The 17,901-nt window shown below is 40.1% G+C and overlaps 1 protein-coding gene across 1 annotated transcript in view; it reads left to right on the top strand.

Annotated features, from left to right (window-relative positions):
• Positions 1 to 17,901, top strand: part of lama5 (laminin, alpha 5) — a 159,378-nt gene that overhangs the window by 61,702 nt on the left and 79,775 nt on the right. The window contains exons 16-37 of the mRNA XM_063016164.1: positions 482 to 619; positions 736 to 788; positions 1,869 to 1,968; positions 2,081 to 2,133; positions 2,230 to 2,335; positions 2,431 to 2,530; positions 2,647 to 2,803; positions 5,078 to 5,216; positions 7,002 to 7,144; positions 7,280 to 7,383; positions 7,767 to 7,920; positions 8,016 to 8,179; positions 9,051 to 9,159; positions 9,464 to 9,561; positions 10,757 to 10,958; positions 11,619 to 11,745; positions 12,026 to 12,165; positions 12,983 to 13,098; positions 13,312 to 13,523; positions 13,984 to 14,185; positions 15,241 to 15,385; positions 17,129 to 17,269. Coding sequence (XP_062872234.1) covers positions 482 to 619; positions 736 to 788; positions 1,869 to 1,968; positions 2,081 to 2,133; positions 2,230 to 2,335; positions 2,431 to 2,530; positions 2,647 to 2,803; positions 5,078 to 5,216; positions 7,002 to 7,144; positions 7,280 to 7,383; positions 7,767 to 7,920; positions 8,016 to 8,179; positions 9,051 to 9,159; positions 9,464 to 9,561; positions 10,757 to 10,958; positions 11,619 to 11,745; positions 12,026 to 12,165; positions 12,983 to 13,098; positions 13,312 to 13,523; positions 13,984 to 14,185; positions 15,241 to 15,385; positions 17,129 to 17,269 — 2,903 coding nt within the window. The remainder of the gene's footprint in view (positions 1 to 481; positions 620 to 735; positions 789 to 1,868; positions 1,969 to 2,080; positions 2,134 to 2,229; positions 2,336 to 2,430; positions 2,531 to 2,646; positions 2,804 to 5,077; positions 5,217 to 7,001; positions 7,145 to 7,279; positions 7,384 to 7,766; positions 7,921 to 8,015; positions 8,180 to 9,050; positions 9,160 to 9,463; positions 9,562 to 10,756; positions 10,959 to 11,618; positions 11,746 to 12,025; positions 12,166 to 12,982; positions 13,099 to 13,311; positions 13,524 to 13,983; positions 14,186 to 15,240; positions 15,386 to 17,128; positions 17,270 to 17,901) is intronic.

The raw sequence follows: 17,901 nt of genomic DNA, 5'->3' as shown, positions 1-17,901 counted from the left end.
ACTGTTATATGAATAGCTAAAAATTAAGGATACAAGTATGACACTAATACTATTTTTTTCTTAATGTCTGTTTGTGAAAAATGAAAGTTAGTGTACCAACAGTAAATTAACCGGCTAACATTCCCTACTATGAACATTCACACAACTGTGAGAAAGATAAATGTGTAAAGAGGTACCCAGGTCATTTCTGTTTTTTTTCTAGGCATTTAAAAACACACCATATTCACAATTAAGTACATCACTTGTTTTTAAGGGAATCCTTTTACTGTAAATAACTACACACTGTGTGATTTTGTCTTGCAGCTCTTAAATCTGTATCTTACATTTTTCTTTAATTTTTTCAAGGTTTTTTACTTAGTTGTCTTTTCTTTTTTTACCACCTTTCTTTCATACTGCTGTAACAAGTTAATTTACCCAAGGGGATCAATAAGGGAAAAAATTAATTATAAAGTACAGTATGTTTCTTTTGTATTTCTTTCAGCCTGCCAATGCTTACAGGAGGGTTCTCGCTACACAGAATGTGATTCAGTCTCAGGCCAGTGTGTCTGTCTGCCCAATGTAGTAGGACAGAGGTGTGATACATGCAGCTCTGGAGCCTATGGCTTCCCTCATTGTCAGGGTAATCTTTTGTTGATGCTTTGGATAAGCAACATCTTTCATAGTCTTCTGTTAGCAATTTTTTTAACTTATTTTTGCTTTTGTATTCCTTCCTTCTCTGTTTCTATAAAAATTTAGCTGGCACCTGTAACCCTGCTGGCTCTGTCGAGAATGAAATCTTGCCTGCAGTGGTAAGTAATGATTTTGATCTGTTTTGGAATTAACTGTGTTATTTTGTGAGAGAGTCAGTGGATGCGCAAGTAGATGGGTGAGTGGGTAGATGGCTGGATGGGTCAGCATTCTTCTAGCTTGATTTGCATCAGGGGTAAGTCATTGAAAAACACTGGACAGCAATGAAACAGCATTGCAATCAAGCACGGCCATACTTTCTTATCCCAGTTTTTAAAAACCCACCTAAGAGTAAAGATATTTCACACAACACATGCAAAATATCTTAAATTTATGAGCAAGTAATGAGCTTATTTTTGAAAGTGACTTCAGCAGCTCCCACCCAATCATGTCCATAGCCAGTCATGTCTGTGTAGATGCCTGGCTGGCTGGCAAGACCTCTGCTGTTCCAATCTGAATTTCAGCAGTTGTGGGTTAGCAAAATAGACCTCTGTGCCCCAAATAATCATGGGGTGAGTAATTTTCTTTTCTTTCGGTCACTTCCATATTTAGGGGTCACCACAGTGGATCATTCTGGTCAGCAGTTTTTACACCAAATGCCATTCCTGATGCAACCCCCTCTTATTTAATTCAGGCCTTAGACTGGCACTGAGAGTTCACTGACAAGCGCACCTCTCAGTGGCTTTGTTTTGATAAGCTTGGTTGCGGTTAACCACCAGCCAATGATGGTTGGTTATCGATTAAAAGAAAGTAAGCCACTTATCCTAACAGGGTCGCGTGGGGGTGCTGGAGCCTATCCCAGCTCTCAGTGGGCGTAGGGCACACAGAGACACCCTGGACAGAGTGCCAGTCCATCACAGGGCAGACACAAATATTCACACCTTAACACACACACACACACACACACACATCTAAGGGCAATTCTAGTATATCGAATTAACCTGACTGCATGTCTTTGGACTGTGAGAAGAAACCAGAGCTCCCGGAGAAAACCCACACGGACACGGGGAAAACATGCAAACTCCACACAGAAAGGACTCTACAGGGACGCTACACCTGGGAATCAAACCCAGGACCTTCTTGCTGTGAAGCTTAATCTAGCCTAACCTAGACTCCTAAACACTTACTGTTTCATTCTTCAGGGCTCTTGTGAGTGCAAGCCTAATGTGGAAGGAATAGCTTGTGACAAATGCAAACCTCTCTACTGGAACCTGTCACCTGATACTGTGTTTGGATGTTCAAGTAAGTAGGAAATTTTAATTTCTCACAGATCTTCTCCACAGGCCTAACACTACTGTAATTATTACCTTACTGTTACATATTCAACCATGAGTTTGTGTTTTGTGTTGTGTAGATTGTGAGTGTGACACTGCAGGAACTTTGAGTGAAGTGGCAGAGTGTGCTCAGGTGGGTGATACTATAACAGACTGGCATGATGGAATAAGGAACACAGCTGTAAAAAAGCAATTTCTAAAAAATTTCATTGTGCATGTATGTAATCAGAACAATAGACAGTGCTACTGCAAGCCTAATGTGTGCGGTGAGACGTGTTCTGTGTGCAAGGACGGCTTCTTCAACCAGCAAATACACAACTACTTTGGGTGCCAGGGTAAGGTTACTTTTGTAATATAGAAGTGTCGGTAGGTGAACAATAATCCCTTTAATATGATGACTGAACATGAGTTTGTGTGTATTTGTGTTTAGGTTGTCAGTGTGATATTGGAGGTTCTGCTAGTCTTTCATGTGGGGAGAGAAATGGCAGGTGTAGGTGCAGACCCAATGTGGAGGGACCCAAATGCAACCAGTTAGTCCAACCCCCAGTTTTATTCAAAATTTACTGCAAAAAGTGTTACAGCATAGTCTGCTTCAACCCGCAGATGAACTGCTTTCATGGTATCAAGTCCCTGGTTTGTTTTCTAGGCCACGTCCAGATCACTATTTTCCAGACCTGCACCACATGAAATTTGAGGTGGAGGATGGCACCATGTTTGATGGGCGACCTGTCCGTTTTGGCTACAATCCACTGGAATTTGAGGGCTTCAGCTGGAGAGGCTATGCTCTAATGTCCCCCATTCAGGTATGAGATTTAAAATAATTAAAAGTGTAATCTTGGATAAAGATGATATGATTAAATGTGGTTTTGTATGTTTTACTAAAATGGCACTGTTGACTGGTCCGCATCTGCGCTGATTCTTTACTATTATTATTATTATTATTTTGAGAAAGCAAACTGATTCCATAGATCATTTGGATTGCAAGCACTTACAGCTAATTTAATGACTATAAAATACATTTACAGCAAACTGAAATGCTTTATGCATTTACCTCAGAGATGAAAAATTTTGATGAAGCTACAATGCATTTCAGTCTTCTCTGTCAATTACTTGCCAATACTTGTACACACAAGTACACACACTGATCAGCCATAACATTAAAACCACCTCTTTGTTTTTGCACTCACTGTTCATTTTATCCACTTCACTTACCATATAGAAGCACTTTGTAGTTCTACAATTGCTGACTGTAGTCCATCTGTTTCTCTACATATTTTTTAGCCTGCTTTCACCCTGTTCTTCAATTGTCAGGACCACCACAGGACCACCACAGAGCAGGTATTATTTAGGTGGTGGATCATTCTCAGCACTGCAGTGACAATGACATGGTGGTGGTGTGTTAGTGTGTGTTATGAATGCTGGTATGAGTGGATCAGACACAGCAGCGCTGCTGGAGTTTTTAAATACTCTCACTGTCCACTCTATTAGACACTCCTACATAGTTGGTCCATCTTGTAGATGTAAACTCAGAGACGGTCGCTCATCTATTGCTGCTGATTGAGTTGGTCATCTTCTAGACCTTCATCAGTGGTCACAGGACGCTGCCCACGGGGTGCTGTTGGCTGGATGTTTTTGGTTGGTGGACTATTCTCAGTCCAGCAGTGACAGTGAGGTGTTTAAAAACTCCTTCAGCATTGCTGTTTGATCCACTTATACCAGCACAACACACACTAACACACCACCACCATGTCAGTGTCACTGCAGTGCTGAGAATGATCCACCACCCAAATAATTCCTGGTCCTGGGAGAGTCCTGACCATTGAAGAACAGGGTGAAAGGGGGCTAGCAAAGCATGCAGAGAAACAGATGGACTACAGTCAGCAATTGTAGAACTACAAAGTGCTCCTATATGGTAAATGGAGCTGATAACATGAGTGTAGAAACAGGGAGGTGGTTTTAATGTTATGGCTGATCGGTGTATATATATATATATATATATATATATATACTGTATATATATATATATATATAAGCTGTCTATATATAACAGATTATATTATAGATATGATATAAAATGTAATATTCATATCTTGATATTTTAATTAAAATTATAGATTATTGGTATAAGGGCCAAAACCATCCTAAAATTCTGGTTTGTTATTGGTTCAAATTTAGCACTATATTCCGATCTGGTTCACCAACATTTTTCATAAAGTGATTAACTTTGATCTTGACTGACATTATGCAAGCATCCACATGAACATGGCACAAACAAGTTGTGCATTACCTGCTTGCAAAGTCTTAATTTGAGTGCTGTGACAACATCAGTATCAGAGTTGCTTAGAGCCTTACTATCAGAATCTGATCTTTTAAAAATGGGATTGGAACATATATTGTATATATATGTATATATATATATATATATATATATATATATATATACTGTCACATGGACAGTACAATGAAATAGAGTCAAAGCAGTTCAAAATGCTGATACCGCTACAGACTCTTCTGCGCCACTGTGGTTTGGGTTAAAGAAATGTATTGGTTATTATACATTTTAAGTTGAAGTGCAAAGAAGCAGTATGGACAGACCCTTTTCTCCACCTGGAATTAAACATGTGCTAGCCCTCATCCTCACCTAGTGATTTTCTATAATAGCAACAAGTGAAAGACACATTTAAAGTTAAACAGATTATCACTACAAAGCATTAGTGCATTTATTTCTGTTATTTACATTTTCATGTAATGATATAATAATAGTGCTAAAATTTTATTTATGTGAAACTTGTGTGCAGGCCATCTAATGCATGTTCAAAGCTTGGAAAGTTCTGCAACTTGCTAACTTGCTGGGAATGATTGGTGCCTATGATGAAAGATAGCTTGGCTTTGCTTGTGGCTTTATACGATTGGTGCTAATATCGCTGCGAAGGGTTTGGTGCTTTGTATAAACTGAATGCTGTGATTGGCTGAATGCTGTAGTGCTGGTGGTGGTTTTAAGAAAAGGCTTTGCTTTTGTGCTTTTCTTGCTCTCTCTCTCTCTCTCTCTCTCTCTCTGGCACATTTTCACTCTCTAGCAACGGGTGTTAGTTGAAGTGGTGGTCAGCTCTCCGGATCTGTTCCATGTGGTGTTGCGCTACGTTAACCGTGGAGGCGTAGACGTCTGGGGACGTGTCTCTGTGTTAGAGGCCAACAGGCACTTTTTGTGCGGGAACTGTAAGTCCCAACCAACTTGCTTCTTCCCCTTCTTCTTCTTCTTTTTCTGTTATCTTTTCTTTGCTTTCTCTTCTATTTGCTTACTTTTGACATCCTGGCCCTCTTGCTGTCTCTAGGCTGTGCTTTCGGCTTTTGTAGCCTTTTCCCTCCAAACCAGTGCTAAAAAAGTTGCTAGAAGTACAAGAGCCCACACTGCTAGACTAAATTCACCTCCTATCACCAGGTCTAACATAGGCCTATGCTGTATACCCCCTTTCCTATGTCTCCCACTGTCTTTCTCTCCATCCTTTCTTCTGCTCTTCCCCCTTCTCTTTCTGTCTCAGAGTGCAGTTAAACTGACGGTGCACGTGGGTGAGGTGGACATGTATCTCACGCGCTTCATCCTCAGATACGTAAGCACTGAACCTGCCGTCTCTCACGGCAAAATCACAGTCTATCAGCACAACAGGAGAGGTATGTCTGACGGCTGCAGTAGCCAATGACAGCTCTGGATTTTGTTGTGAATATTTCAAATGTTGTATGAACTGTTAAATTTAAATCACATGGATGAGTCATAAAAAAATTCCAAATTAGAACTTATTGTTCATGTTTGTGTTTGGAATAATTCATATCATTTCATGGGCGGCATGGTGGCACAGTGGGTAGCTCTGTCACCTCAAAGCAAAAGGGGACTGGGTTTGATTCCCTGGTCATGCAGCCAGGGTCCTTTCTGGATGCATTTTCACCTTTTGTTCGTGTAGGTTTCCTTTGAGTATTGCAGCCAGGCTAATTGGAGCTACTAAGATTGCCCTGTGTGTGTGGCAACCCATCTGGGATGTTTGCTGCCTTTTGTCCAATGAATCAAGAACCACCGCGACTCTGGCCAGAATAAAGTGGTGGTACAACAGACAATAAATGAATTAGTCAATTTCATTTTCATCAACCTCTTTATCCTGGTTAGAGTCATGACCAAAAGAAGTCTGGTGGGAAACACAAGGTGCCAATCCATCACAGGGCTTTGGCCACCCCCCCACCCCCAGTCATAGCCAATCATGTCTGTGTAGATGCCCAGTTGGCTGTAACCCAGATTGTAACCCAGATCTCAGAGGTGATGGGCTAGTGGAATGGAGCGCTGCGCCACTCAAGCGCCTAAAATATTATTAATAACCAATCATAATATTGATTAATATTGTGCCAATCATCGCTACTTATTTAGAGGCCTGCTGCAAAAGCTGTTCCTAAGAAGTGGAAGCACTTTAAAGGGTCAGCCTGCAACAGTAGGTCAGTAGGTCCGGTAGAACTACTGCACTACTGAACTACTGTGCTCACCAAAAATCCTAGAGGCAAATGTGCTCATTAGTGGTAATGCCCTGAGTCGTTGCTTTATGCCTAGACACAGCCAGTAAGGTAGATGGCCAGTGTTGCCGTTCCGACCTGTTTCTCTCACCTCTAGATCTAGATATATACTTATTTATTTAATTCCTTTTCCTCATAGACCAATTAATTCACTGTGTAGAGCATTCATCTTTGACGCTCAATTAATGCGGTATCAAATCCCAACTCAGGCGATTGAATTTCTTGAATTTACTTTGTTTCTCATTCTAGTCAGCCCTTTCTCACTACCTTACCACACCAAACTGTCTGTGTGTTCACATACGGAATGTATTGTGCTATGTTCTAATTTATTAGTAATTTATAAATTATTTAAAGAAAAATAATGCAATTTCTTATTTTTAATATTCACAGATAAATGTTACTGTTTTTGGATGTTTTAATATTATTCTCGATTTCCTTTTGTTTTCTCAGGCTCTGAGCAGTCCAAACAGATCGTTTTTGCCCCTAGTTCGGATCCCACGTTCGTGAATGTGCCGCAGAACAGTTTTGTGGAGCCATTTGTATTGAACCCAGGCACCTGGACTGTAATTATCGAGGCTGAAGACATTTTGCTGGTACTGTTCTTAAACATTACAAAGAATTAATTTTTAATTATAAAACAATAGAATTGTCATTACCTAAAAATATTTGTTTCAGTGATTTGCTCATAGTGTATTTCTGTTTGTATATGTCTGTGCATATATCTGCAGGACTATCTGGTGCTGCTGCCCAGTGCGTACTATGAAGCTCCTATCCTGCAGATGAAAGTGACTGAACCCTGTACATACAGTCATTCACAGGATCCCAATCACAAGTCAGTATTACAACAAATACAGAGGCAGGATACTTAACAGTGTGTATGATGAGTCAGTTTGGCTTGTGGCAACTCAACAGTTAAGATAGTGAAGTATTTATATATATATCCAATGACATATACTATATAACAAAGGTACAAAATATATTCCCTTAAGGGTACCACTCCTGACAATAAAAAGTACATTTCAGTACACTGTCATAGTGTGCCTTATTATTTAAAGTTAAAAAAAAGTTTAAATTTTAAATTTATTTTCAATTCCCAAGATTAATGTTCCTTGGTGTAGTTGTAATTAGATTACACATAATCATAATCATAATCATAATTTTTGTTCAGTACTTGAATGTTATAGTAAGGTGTCTTTGTGCTGTGTTCCCATGTAGTTGTCTGCAGTATAAGTACCTGTCTCTGGAGGAATTTCCATCTCTCTCTGGTAAGGATGCCAGCTGCAGGTCAGACAATCATCTGCCCAGATTGTGCCAGGTTGAACAGATCACACCTCGCCATCCTAGCATGGCTGTGTGCAGCGGCAATGATGTAAGTGTGGCACCCAGAACAGTGGAACCTTATCTGTGTTTTGTGTTACATTGCTGACAGAATGATGTTAGAGCAATTTGTGTCTGTGAATGCAGATCAATGTGCAGCTGCGTGGGCGGCTACCTGTACCGGGTAAGTATGTGTTGGTGGTTGAGTACGCCAGTGAGGACGAAGCTCCACAAACTCTCTCAGTATCTGTTAACTCGCCCAGAGGACGTAACCAACAGCAGCATGTCACACTGCTCCACTGCAAGTACAGGTCTGTATGTGTAAGACTATAATCAATTAAGGCCACAAATGAATAACTAATGTGCATATGCAGGCTAATAGATTTAGTATTTAAACATTTTGCAAAAATCACTACAGTAGCCAAAACACCTTGAGTGGGTATGTGATGTTTTTTTCCATAGGTACAAGTAAAACATAAAATAAATTGATTAACTCTTATGCAAAATGTTGAGTGTGACATTTTTCAGTGAGATAAAAGGGTGCAGGGTGCCAATCAATTGCAGGGCTTCTGACAACCCCCAATAGACCGCTGTGCCACCAGAACGGCCAAAGCAAGCAGTATATATTTATTAATTTGGCCTAGGATGTTTCAAAGATGTTGACAGTTTATGTTAGGTTTTCCTGTGCACTCTGGTGATTTCTTCCTGACACACAACACCCTTGCTTAAAAGGGAGGGCTGCAGGCCAGCACATGCCTCCTCTGACATGTGTTAAGCCGCCAGCAAAATTTTTACACCAGGTAGAGGGTATTGGGAAGCTTCAGCACACACAGAGTACCATGGTAGTCTTTCGGTATTCTTTGGTTGCTTGTGCCGGCGTCTTAACTAGCCAGAGTGAATGTTCATTTCCGCAGTTGGACACAGCAAGTTGTGTCTCTAAGGACACAGACAGGCTGGTGCTGTATTAGACTGCTGTTCCACCTAAGTGTTAAAATGACTTTGACTTCTCCCTGCAGGCTGAAGTAGCGATGTCTTAACTGTAATATTTTTTAGAATCACTGTGTTACTTAGCCTATATGAAATGTGCAATCCTCTTTAAACGAGTTATTGTTAGATTGGATTTACTCTGTTCTATTATTGAGCATTTCAGTCTAATTCCCTGTTCGTGCTGTGTGTGTGCAGTTTCCTGTGTCGTGCAGTGTCTATAGATGAGATGCACCGCATAGCAGTTTTCACTCTCTCCACGGAGGCTGAAGTGCACCTCATTGCAGACCAAAGCAACTTCTTCTTGGTCAGTGAACATTTTTTTGTTTCTTTTGCACTCCATGGTAACACATTGTAAATTTCATATTTACCTTTATCTCTGTTCCTGTCATAGCAAACAAAAGTTGGATATTTGTGTCTGCTTTGTGACTGACTATCAAGAAACATGAGTCTGCAACATGTATCAGACAAGTTTTCCTGTATACAGCTGGAATCGGATCAATGTGTTTGACCTTCTGTCTATAATAAGCAGGAACTTGACTTGTGTATTCTGTGCCTGTTTAAGTCCTAAGGAAAAATAGTCTGACGTGTATATCTGATCTGTCCTTTAGCACAAAGTGTACCTGATCCCTCATGCTCAGTTTACGATGGAATACTTGAGACCCTCAGTGCACTGCATTAACACCCATGGAACCTTTGCTCCTGACAGGTAACACAGCATACTGCAGAAACTACCATGTGTCATGCAATTTGAATATGAAGATGCTTCAGCAGACTATCTCAGTTATACAATGGCTATTTACTGGCTTCTTATTTTATACCCCCTTTTAACTTAAAGGTAATCGTGGTTTAATCTACCAATAAGTTGCCTTTGTGGGTAATATTAAATAAAGCAATTTACATGTTTGAATTTCAAACTAAGGGCTGGGTGGCTTGGTGGGTAGCACTGTCGCCTTACAGCAAGAAGGTCCTAAGTTCGATTCGTCCGGGTCCTTTCTGTGTGGAGTTTCCCCTTGTGTCTGCGTGGGTTTCCTATGGGGGCTCCGGTTTCCTCCCTCAGTCCAAAGACAAATTTGTCTATGACTGTGTTTGATAAATCTTGGGTAACAAGTAACCACCTGTTCTGTCATTAATGTAACCAAAATGTGTAAAACTTGACATTAAAAATCCTAATAAAATAAATAAAAATATGTGATTAAGAAAGATTAAGGGTGATTAAGAAAACAAAGTAAAAATTAAAATCTCAGCCCAAAGCAGGACTCAAAAGTAAAAAGGACATGCACTGGAGCAGAATCACTGACAGGCTCAATTGAGTACAGCAGGCAGACACATTACAGAGTGCAAACACTCACAAACACACCAGCAGTCACACATAATGTATAATCTCTGACAACATTTTTGGGCTATGAACTGTGTTTTAATGCATTAAAATGTTGGCAGGGGAGCAAAGCTGCAATTGAAGTCTAAATGTTTTACTACTCGTTTTCTTTTTTACTAGAAAAAATTGCATTATGCAGTCCTGTAATCTCTACGCAAGGACAAAAAAAAGTACTATACTTTTATATTCAATACTATACTTTTTTAACGTCATTCAATTGCAAACTGGCAAAAGCTAAAAGAAATTTGTAATGAAAAGTTAGCTTCATATAAAATCAGATTTACAGTACATTAGGATTGAAGTATATGTCTGCTTGCTGTTTTTCCGTGCAACATCCTTTATTTCATGGAGAGCTCTAAGATCTCGGCATGGCAATAGTTTAGCAAGACTCAACTAGGCATCTAGTTGCATTCGCTGTATTGTGTTTAGCAAATCCTAATCCTTTCATTAGAAAATTGAAACCTGACAGATATTTATGAAGACGGTTGTTTTGTTCTTTGATATGTTTCCATCTCTTCTTTTCCAGTGCTTCCTGTGTTCCATCTCGATTCCAGACTCCATCTCAGTCCTTTGTTCTAAAGGTTGGCCAAGCTTCATCAGTCCCTCCTGGGTCAGTTTTGGCCTTGACACCTGAGCAGTTGCCTTCAAACCCTATTGACTGGCTTCCTCGAGACACACCACCAACAGCCATCAACGACGACGACCACATACGCCTGGACTCTGATCATGTACAAATAATACTTTTTTTTTATTATAAATCCTCATATCAAATATCTAAACAAGCATAAAATATAGTAACAATTATATTGTTCAAATCTTATTTTTTAAAGGTATATCAATTGGTAATTGGCTAACTTGTTGTGCTACAAACATCAGCAACTTAAAGTGAATGCTTTTGATAACTGAAGATCAGTCTCTCATATTGCTGTGATGGAATTTTAGCCCACTTTTTTGTACAATTGCTTTAATGCATTATGTGTCAGTCACATCTTCCTCTTAAGTCAATAAGTGTGTAATGGGACAGGTTGTACCTTGCATGTTTTCTATGGAGCTTGACACTGCATTTCCTGGAAAGTTGACAGTTGAAAAACGCTTAACATGAAAAATAGAGGTTAACGTGGCTTGTTGTACTAAAACAATGACCGAGAAATTTCGGCAGTACAGAGTACTTATAACCAGTAATAAATGAGAGAAATTTAGTGTCCTGTGTACATTAAGCCACGTAAAGGTTTTTTAGATGCCTTCAGTTTTTTAGAAGTTCATCTGGGTTCCCAGGACTACAAATTTAATTGATTTGATTTCTTCACTAATATATTTACGTTTTACCTTTACATTTATTTTGATTTTGCCATAATGTGCTGCTTATTGAGATCCCTTTGTTTTCGCAGAATGCAGTAGTGTTTTCAACCCCAGTGCACACCTTGGGCCGCTACGTGTTCATTTTGCACTACCACCAGCCCCTTCATCCGACCTTTGCTGTGTCGATTAACATTAACGGGGGGCGCATTTGGCAGGGTGAGCTACCAATACTTAAATCACTCTCATGCCTTCTGTAATGTCTTGCATTTAGGTAATGGACACAGTAGATGTAAATAGGCCAACTTGCATACGGCTTTTTGATCGGTCAGCTATCAGAATAAAGTTGAATAACAGGCACAGTAAAAATTGACCTTCATGGCAATGTAGCATGGGAATATGGTAATGTCAGACAAACAGGTTTGTCAATAAATACATGTTAATGGGTAATATATTTATGCTACTTAATTTTTAAACTGTTTAACCTTTTTGATCCTAGGTCATGCCAATGCTACCTTCTGTCCCCATGGCTATGGTTGTCGTAGTGTTCTAATCTCAGAGAACCAGATCATTCTGGATGTGACTGACCATGAGGTTATTGTTACTGTCCGAGTTCCAAACGGCAAAACTTTCTGGCTGGTGAGTCTGTTTAGAAAGGTTATATAATAGGGCTCACAATGCTAATATTTTTGTAAAATGATACAGTTTCAGTACAGTGAGTTAGGGCTAAAAAGTGACTAAAAAACATCTCGGTATGCTTAAGATGGTGATGATGAAAACCTTAACAATGTATAATGTTAAAGTATTAGTATTTATTTTAACACAAAAAGAGCATGCTGTACTATAACTGTACCTATCAAACTTATTTAAATATAACTATATAAATATACAGTAACTATGTTATATTTAAAATAATAATAATAAACCTAAGACAACTGCACACCCAACATACTTGTAACTTAAGTGAAGTCGGTTGCTTGCAGCATAAAAACAATTCTGTAGGCCCTACTTAAATAAAAAAGTAGTTTTCGTACATAAATAAAGATAACAAAAACAGTGTGCAATATAAGAAAAGATGGAGGGCCAGAGGGAGAGCTTTTACCCCTCTTTTCTTCTTCGCTGTATTTCACTGACTCAGCAGACTGCATTGGATGACGTTTGAAATGCTGAAATAAATTCGTTATGCTGCTGCCTTTAGTTGCATTGTTTTTACCACATAATTTACACACAATTTTACTATGTTGCGCATCATCCCTGCAGAAACCAAACAATACTAAAAATACTATTAAATATATCAATATTTGCGATATACTACCCAGCCCTAGTGTGAGTGTATGATACTAATGCAGGGATTGTTAGTGCTTTAATAACACTGACATTCTCTGCCAAGAATATATATAAGCTAAAAATGTTTTTCTGTGTGTGTGTGTGTGTCATATTTAAATTTGTGCAACAGGACTATGTTTTAGTGGTGCCTGAGAGCAGCCACAGCTCCAGTGTCATGTCAGAGGAGTCACTGGACAAATCTTATGACTTCATCAGCCACTGCGGCCAAATCAGCTTCTACATCGAGTATGTATTAATAAATAAAATGTGTTACACAGTTTCGAATGAATACAATAACAACTATTTAGTGATAAAAGACGGAGTCTATAAAAATGTGTGTCCTGTCTGTATTTTAGGTCTACTATTGCCAAACATTAATTTAAATTATGGCTTGTATGGCCTGTTTTGTTCTCTTTTGTTTTAAAACATTTTCAAAATTTTAATTTTCGTTTTCTCTAGCCCTCAGAAAGCCTCTCAGTTCTGCCAGTCCTCAGCAGCTTCTCTTTCGGCTTTCTTCAACAATGGTGCATTGCCGTGCGGCTGCCACGAAGCTGGGTCTGAAAGTGATACGTGCCAGCCATTTGGTGGGCAGTGCCCATGCAGGCCAAACGTAATCGGCCGAGACTGCTCGCAGTGTGCCACCGGTTACTACGGCTTCCCTAACTGCAGGCGTGAGTACTTACCCCAGAAAGGGGTAAAATAGAAAGAGATTTGGAGTTTGGGCTTATTAAGCACAATTTTGTTTTATCTTTTAATAATGTGTGCAGCAATGCTAATGTCTATTGATGTTTTTCTAAATGAAATAAAAAGGCATTTGGTATTTATAAAGTGAAAGTTTACAATTGTATTGATATAGAATAAAAATTAATTAAACTTACAATTATGGAAGTAGTATGATAAAGGCCTGCACTGTGCACTCATCATTAGAAAATCTTCAGTTTGCAATCTGACTTAAGGATCACATTGTCAACCAGCTAGCCATAAAATGTAAGATTGTATTAGCATTATGTCACACAATTAAACCGTTGAAATTCTTCTGAATTCCGTAATTGTGTAAACATAAACATAGCCTGTTATGAATAATCCTCTGTCTTTATCATCTTCTAACATGTTTTTTCCGTATATTTGCAGCATGCAACTGTGGCACACGCCTGTGCGAACCAGTGACAGGCCAGTGTATTTGTCCTCCCCGTACCCTGCTGCCAGAGTGTGTTCAGTGTGAGCCACAGACGTTTGGCTGCCATCCTCTGGTGGGCTGTGAGATATGCAACTGTTCCCGGCCAGGCGTTACTGCTCAGGACATCACCTGTGACACAAACAACGGCCAGTGCAGGTTGGAAAGAAAATAAAGAACACATACGAGGGTTCTTCAAAAATTTTTCCATGCTTTTTATATAGTCACCTTTCGATGCATTTTTCCCAGCGTCGTACCAACTTTTTAATGGCATCAGCAAAAAATTTTTTTGTTTGAGCACATAGCCACTGATGCACCGCTGCTTTCACATCATCATCACATGAAAATCTTTTTCCCCTTAAATCTTCTTTGAGTGGGCTGCTCAGGTGGCGCAGCAGTAAAACACATGCTGGAACCAGAGCTGGGATCTCGAATACATCGTACCAAATTTCAGCTCTGCCTGCCGGCTGAGGATGCGGGCCACATAAACAACGATTGGCCTGTTGTTCAGATGGGCGGAACTAAGCTGGATGTGGTCTCTCTCCCATGACTGGTGCAAATATGACCTCTGCTGGCTGATTGGTGGTGCCTTCACAGAGATGAGAAAAGAGTGCTCTTAGGGTGTGTCTCTCTGTACACAACGCTAAGCTGCACTGCACTCATCAAAGTGTAGGTGATAAGATGCATACGGCATGCTGCCCACGTGTCGGAGGGGGCATGGTTTAGCTTCGTTCTCCTCAATCAGAGCAGAGATCGGCATTGGTGGAGAGGAAGCATGATGCAATCGGGCAATTGGACGCGCTAAAAAGGGAGAAAAAGGGTAGAAAATGCATAAAGAAAATATATATATACAGGAGGTCCTCGACTTACGTCGGAGATCCGTTCCTACGGACGCGACGTAACGCGATTTTCGCCGTAAGTCGGAACCCACCTACATAAGCATCTACGTCACTCACATGGAGCACATACACTAAAGCAATAAGCCACGAGAGACCGTGCGTTACTGCGATTTTATCACGGGGAAGGCTGTTTTGGCACGACTCAAAGTCACTAAGGCAACATTGAAACATGCATTATATGGGAATTTGTTGTATTTGTTTCTGATTATCTGTCATTTTTTATTTAAAAAATGTGTATTTTTTTATCAAAGCTAAAAGGTGTTGCTGTGCATGTTGCTAATAATTTTTGATATATAATGGAAAAACTCTTTGCAGATGCAAAACAAACATCATCGGACGTCAGTGTGACCAGTGCGCCCCAGGTTTCTATGGATATCCCAACTGCAGACCATGTTATTGTAATGAAGCTGGAACTGAAAAGAACGTTTGTGACCCCGTCACAGGCCGATGTCTCTGCAAGGTACAAAATATAAAATAAAGAGAAAATGTCATTATAAATATTTAATAAATAATGCACTGCCCTGTATTTAACTGCAGAAAATGTAACGATTTCAAGTATACAGTGTATCACAAAAGTGAGTACACCCCTCACATTTCTGCAAATATTTCATTATATCTTTTCATGGGACAACACTATAGAAATAAAACTTGGATATAAGTTAGAGTAGTCAGTGTACAACTTGAATAGCAGTGTAGATTTACTGTCTTCTGAAAATAACTCAACACACAGCCATTAATGTCTAAATGGCTGGCAACATAAGTGAGTACACCCCACAGTGAACATGTCCAAATTGTGCCCAAAGTGTCAATATTTTGTGTGACCACCATTATTATCCAGCACTGCCTTAACCCTCCTGGGCATGGAATTCACCAGAGCTGCACAGGTTGCTACTGGAATCCTCTTCCACTCCTCCATGATGACATCACGGAGCTGGTGGATGTTAGACACCTTGAACTCCTCCACCTTCCACTTGAGGATGCGCCACAGGTGCTCAATTGGGTTTAGTCCATCACCTTTACCTTCAGCTTCCTCAGCAAGGCAGTTGTCATCTTGGAGGTTGTGTTTGGGGTCGTTATCCTGTTGGAAAACTGCCATGAGGCCCAGTTTTCGAAGGGAGGGGATCATGCTCTGTTTCAGAATGTCACAGTACATGTTGGAATTCATGTTTCCCTCAATGAACTGCAGCTCCCCAGTGCCAGCAACACTCATGCAGCCCAAGACCATGATGCTACCACCACCATGCTTGACTGTAGGCAAGATACAGTTGTCTTGGTACTTCTCACCAGGGCGCCGCCACACATGCTGGACACCATCTGAGCCAAACAAGTTTATCTTGGTCTCGTCAGACCACAGGGCATTCCAGTAATCCATGTTCTTGGACTGCTTGTCTTCAGCAAACTGTTTGCGGGCTTTCTTGTGCGTCAGCTTCCTTCTGGGATGACGACCATGCAGACCGAGTTGATGCAGTGTGCGGCGTATGGTCTGAGCACTGACAGGCTGACCTCCCACGTCTTCAACCTCTGCAGCAATGCTGGCAGCACTCATGTGTCTATTTTTTAAAGCCAACCTCTGGATATGACGCCGAACACGTGGACTCAACTTCTTTGGTCGACCCTGGCGAAGCCTGTTCCGAGTGGAACCTGTCCTGGAAAACTGCTGTATGACCTTGGCCACCATGCTGTAGCTCAGTTTCAGGGTGTTAGCAATCTTCTTATAGCCCAGGCCATCTTTGTGGAGAGCAACAATTCTATTTCTCACATCCTCAGAGAGTTCTTTGCCATGAGGTGCCATGTTGAATATCCAGTGGCCAGTATGAGAGAATTGTACCCAAAACACCAAATTTAACAGCCCTGCTCCCCATTTACACCTGGGACCTTGACACATGACACCAGGGAGGGACAACGACACATTTGGGCACAATTTGGACATGTTCACTGTGGGGTGTATTCACTTATGTTGCCAGCTATTTAGACATTAATGGCTGTGTGTTGAGTTATTTTCAGAAGACAGTAAATCTACACTGCTATACAAGCTGTACACTGACTACTCTAAGTTATATCCAAGTTTCATGTCTATAGTATTGTCCAATGAAAAGTTATAATGAAATATTAGCAGAAATGTGAGGGGTGTACTCACTTTTGTGATACACTGTATCATCATATTAAATCTCTTTTTGTATTTATTGTGACTTCTTCTTTCCAGGAAAATGTAGTGGGTTCTCGGTGTGACCAGTGTGCACTGGGCACATTTCGTTTAGACCCCACTAACCCTAAAGGCTGCACCAAGTGCTTCTGCTTTGGTGCTACTGATAGCTGCCGGAGCTCAGACAAGTACCGGACTCAGGTATAAAAACACACATGCTTCAATGAAATAAAATGAAATTAAAATATGTGATTTGTTTATTGTTCTTTACCAACAAAGTACAAAGAAAAGATTTTCAATGTTTTCACTAATCAGCTTTATTGTATTTTGTAAAAATAAATACATTAGAATTTGATGTCTATGACACTTACGCCTAAGATACAGTATACAGTGGGGAAAATAAGTATTTGATCCCCTGCTGATTTTGTAAGTTTACCCCCTTACAAAGACTTGAACAGTCTATACATTTACATTTACATTTTCAGCATTTAGCAGACGCTTTTATCCAAAGCGACTTACACAATGAGCGGAACACGATGAGCAATTGAGCGTTAAGGGCCTTGCTCAGGGACCCAACAGTGGCAACTGGGTGGTGGCAGGGCTTGAACCGGCAACCTTCTGTTTACTAGTCCAGTACCTTAACTACTGAGCTATCACTGGTCTATAATTTTTATGGAAGGTTTATTTTAACAGAGAGAGACAGAATATCAACAAAAAATCCAGAAAAAAAACATTAAATAAAGGTTATAAATTAATTTGTATTTAATTAAGGGAAATAAGTATTTGATCCCCTACCAACCAGCAAGAATTCTGACCCCCACAGACCGGTTATG

The sequence above is a fragment of the Trichomycterus rosablanca genome, chromosome 19 (genome assembly GCF_030014385.1).
Source record: "Trichomycterus rosablanca isolate fTriRos1 chromosome 19, fTriRos1.hap1, whole genome shotgun sequence".
Classification (NCBI taxonomy): Eukaryota; Metazoa; Chordata; class Actinopteri; order Siluriformes; family Trichomycteridae; genus Trichomycterus; species Trichomycterus rosablanca.
This window is presented reverse-complemented; position numbering and strand designations above follow the sequence as displayed.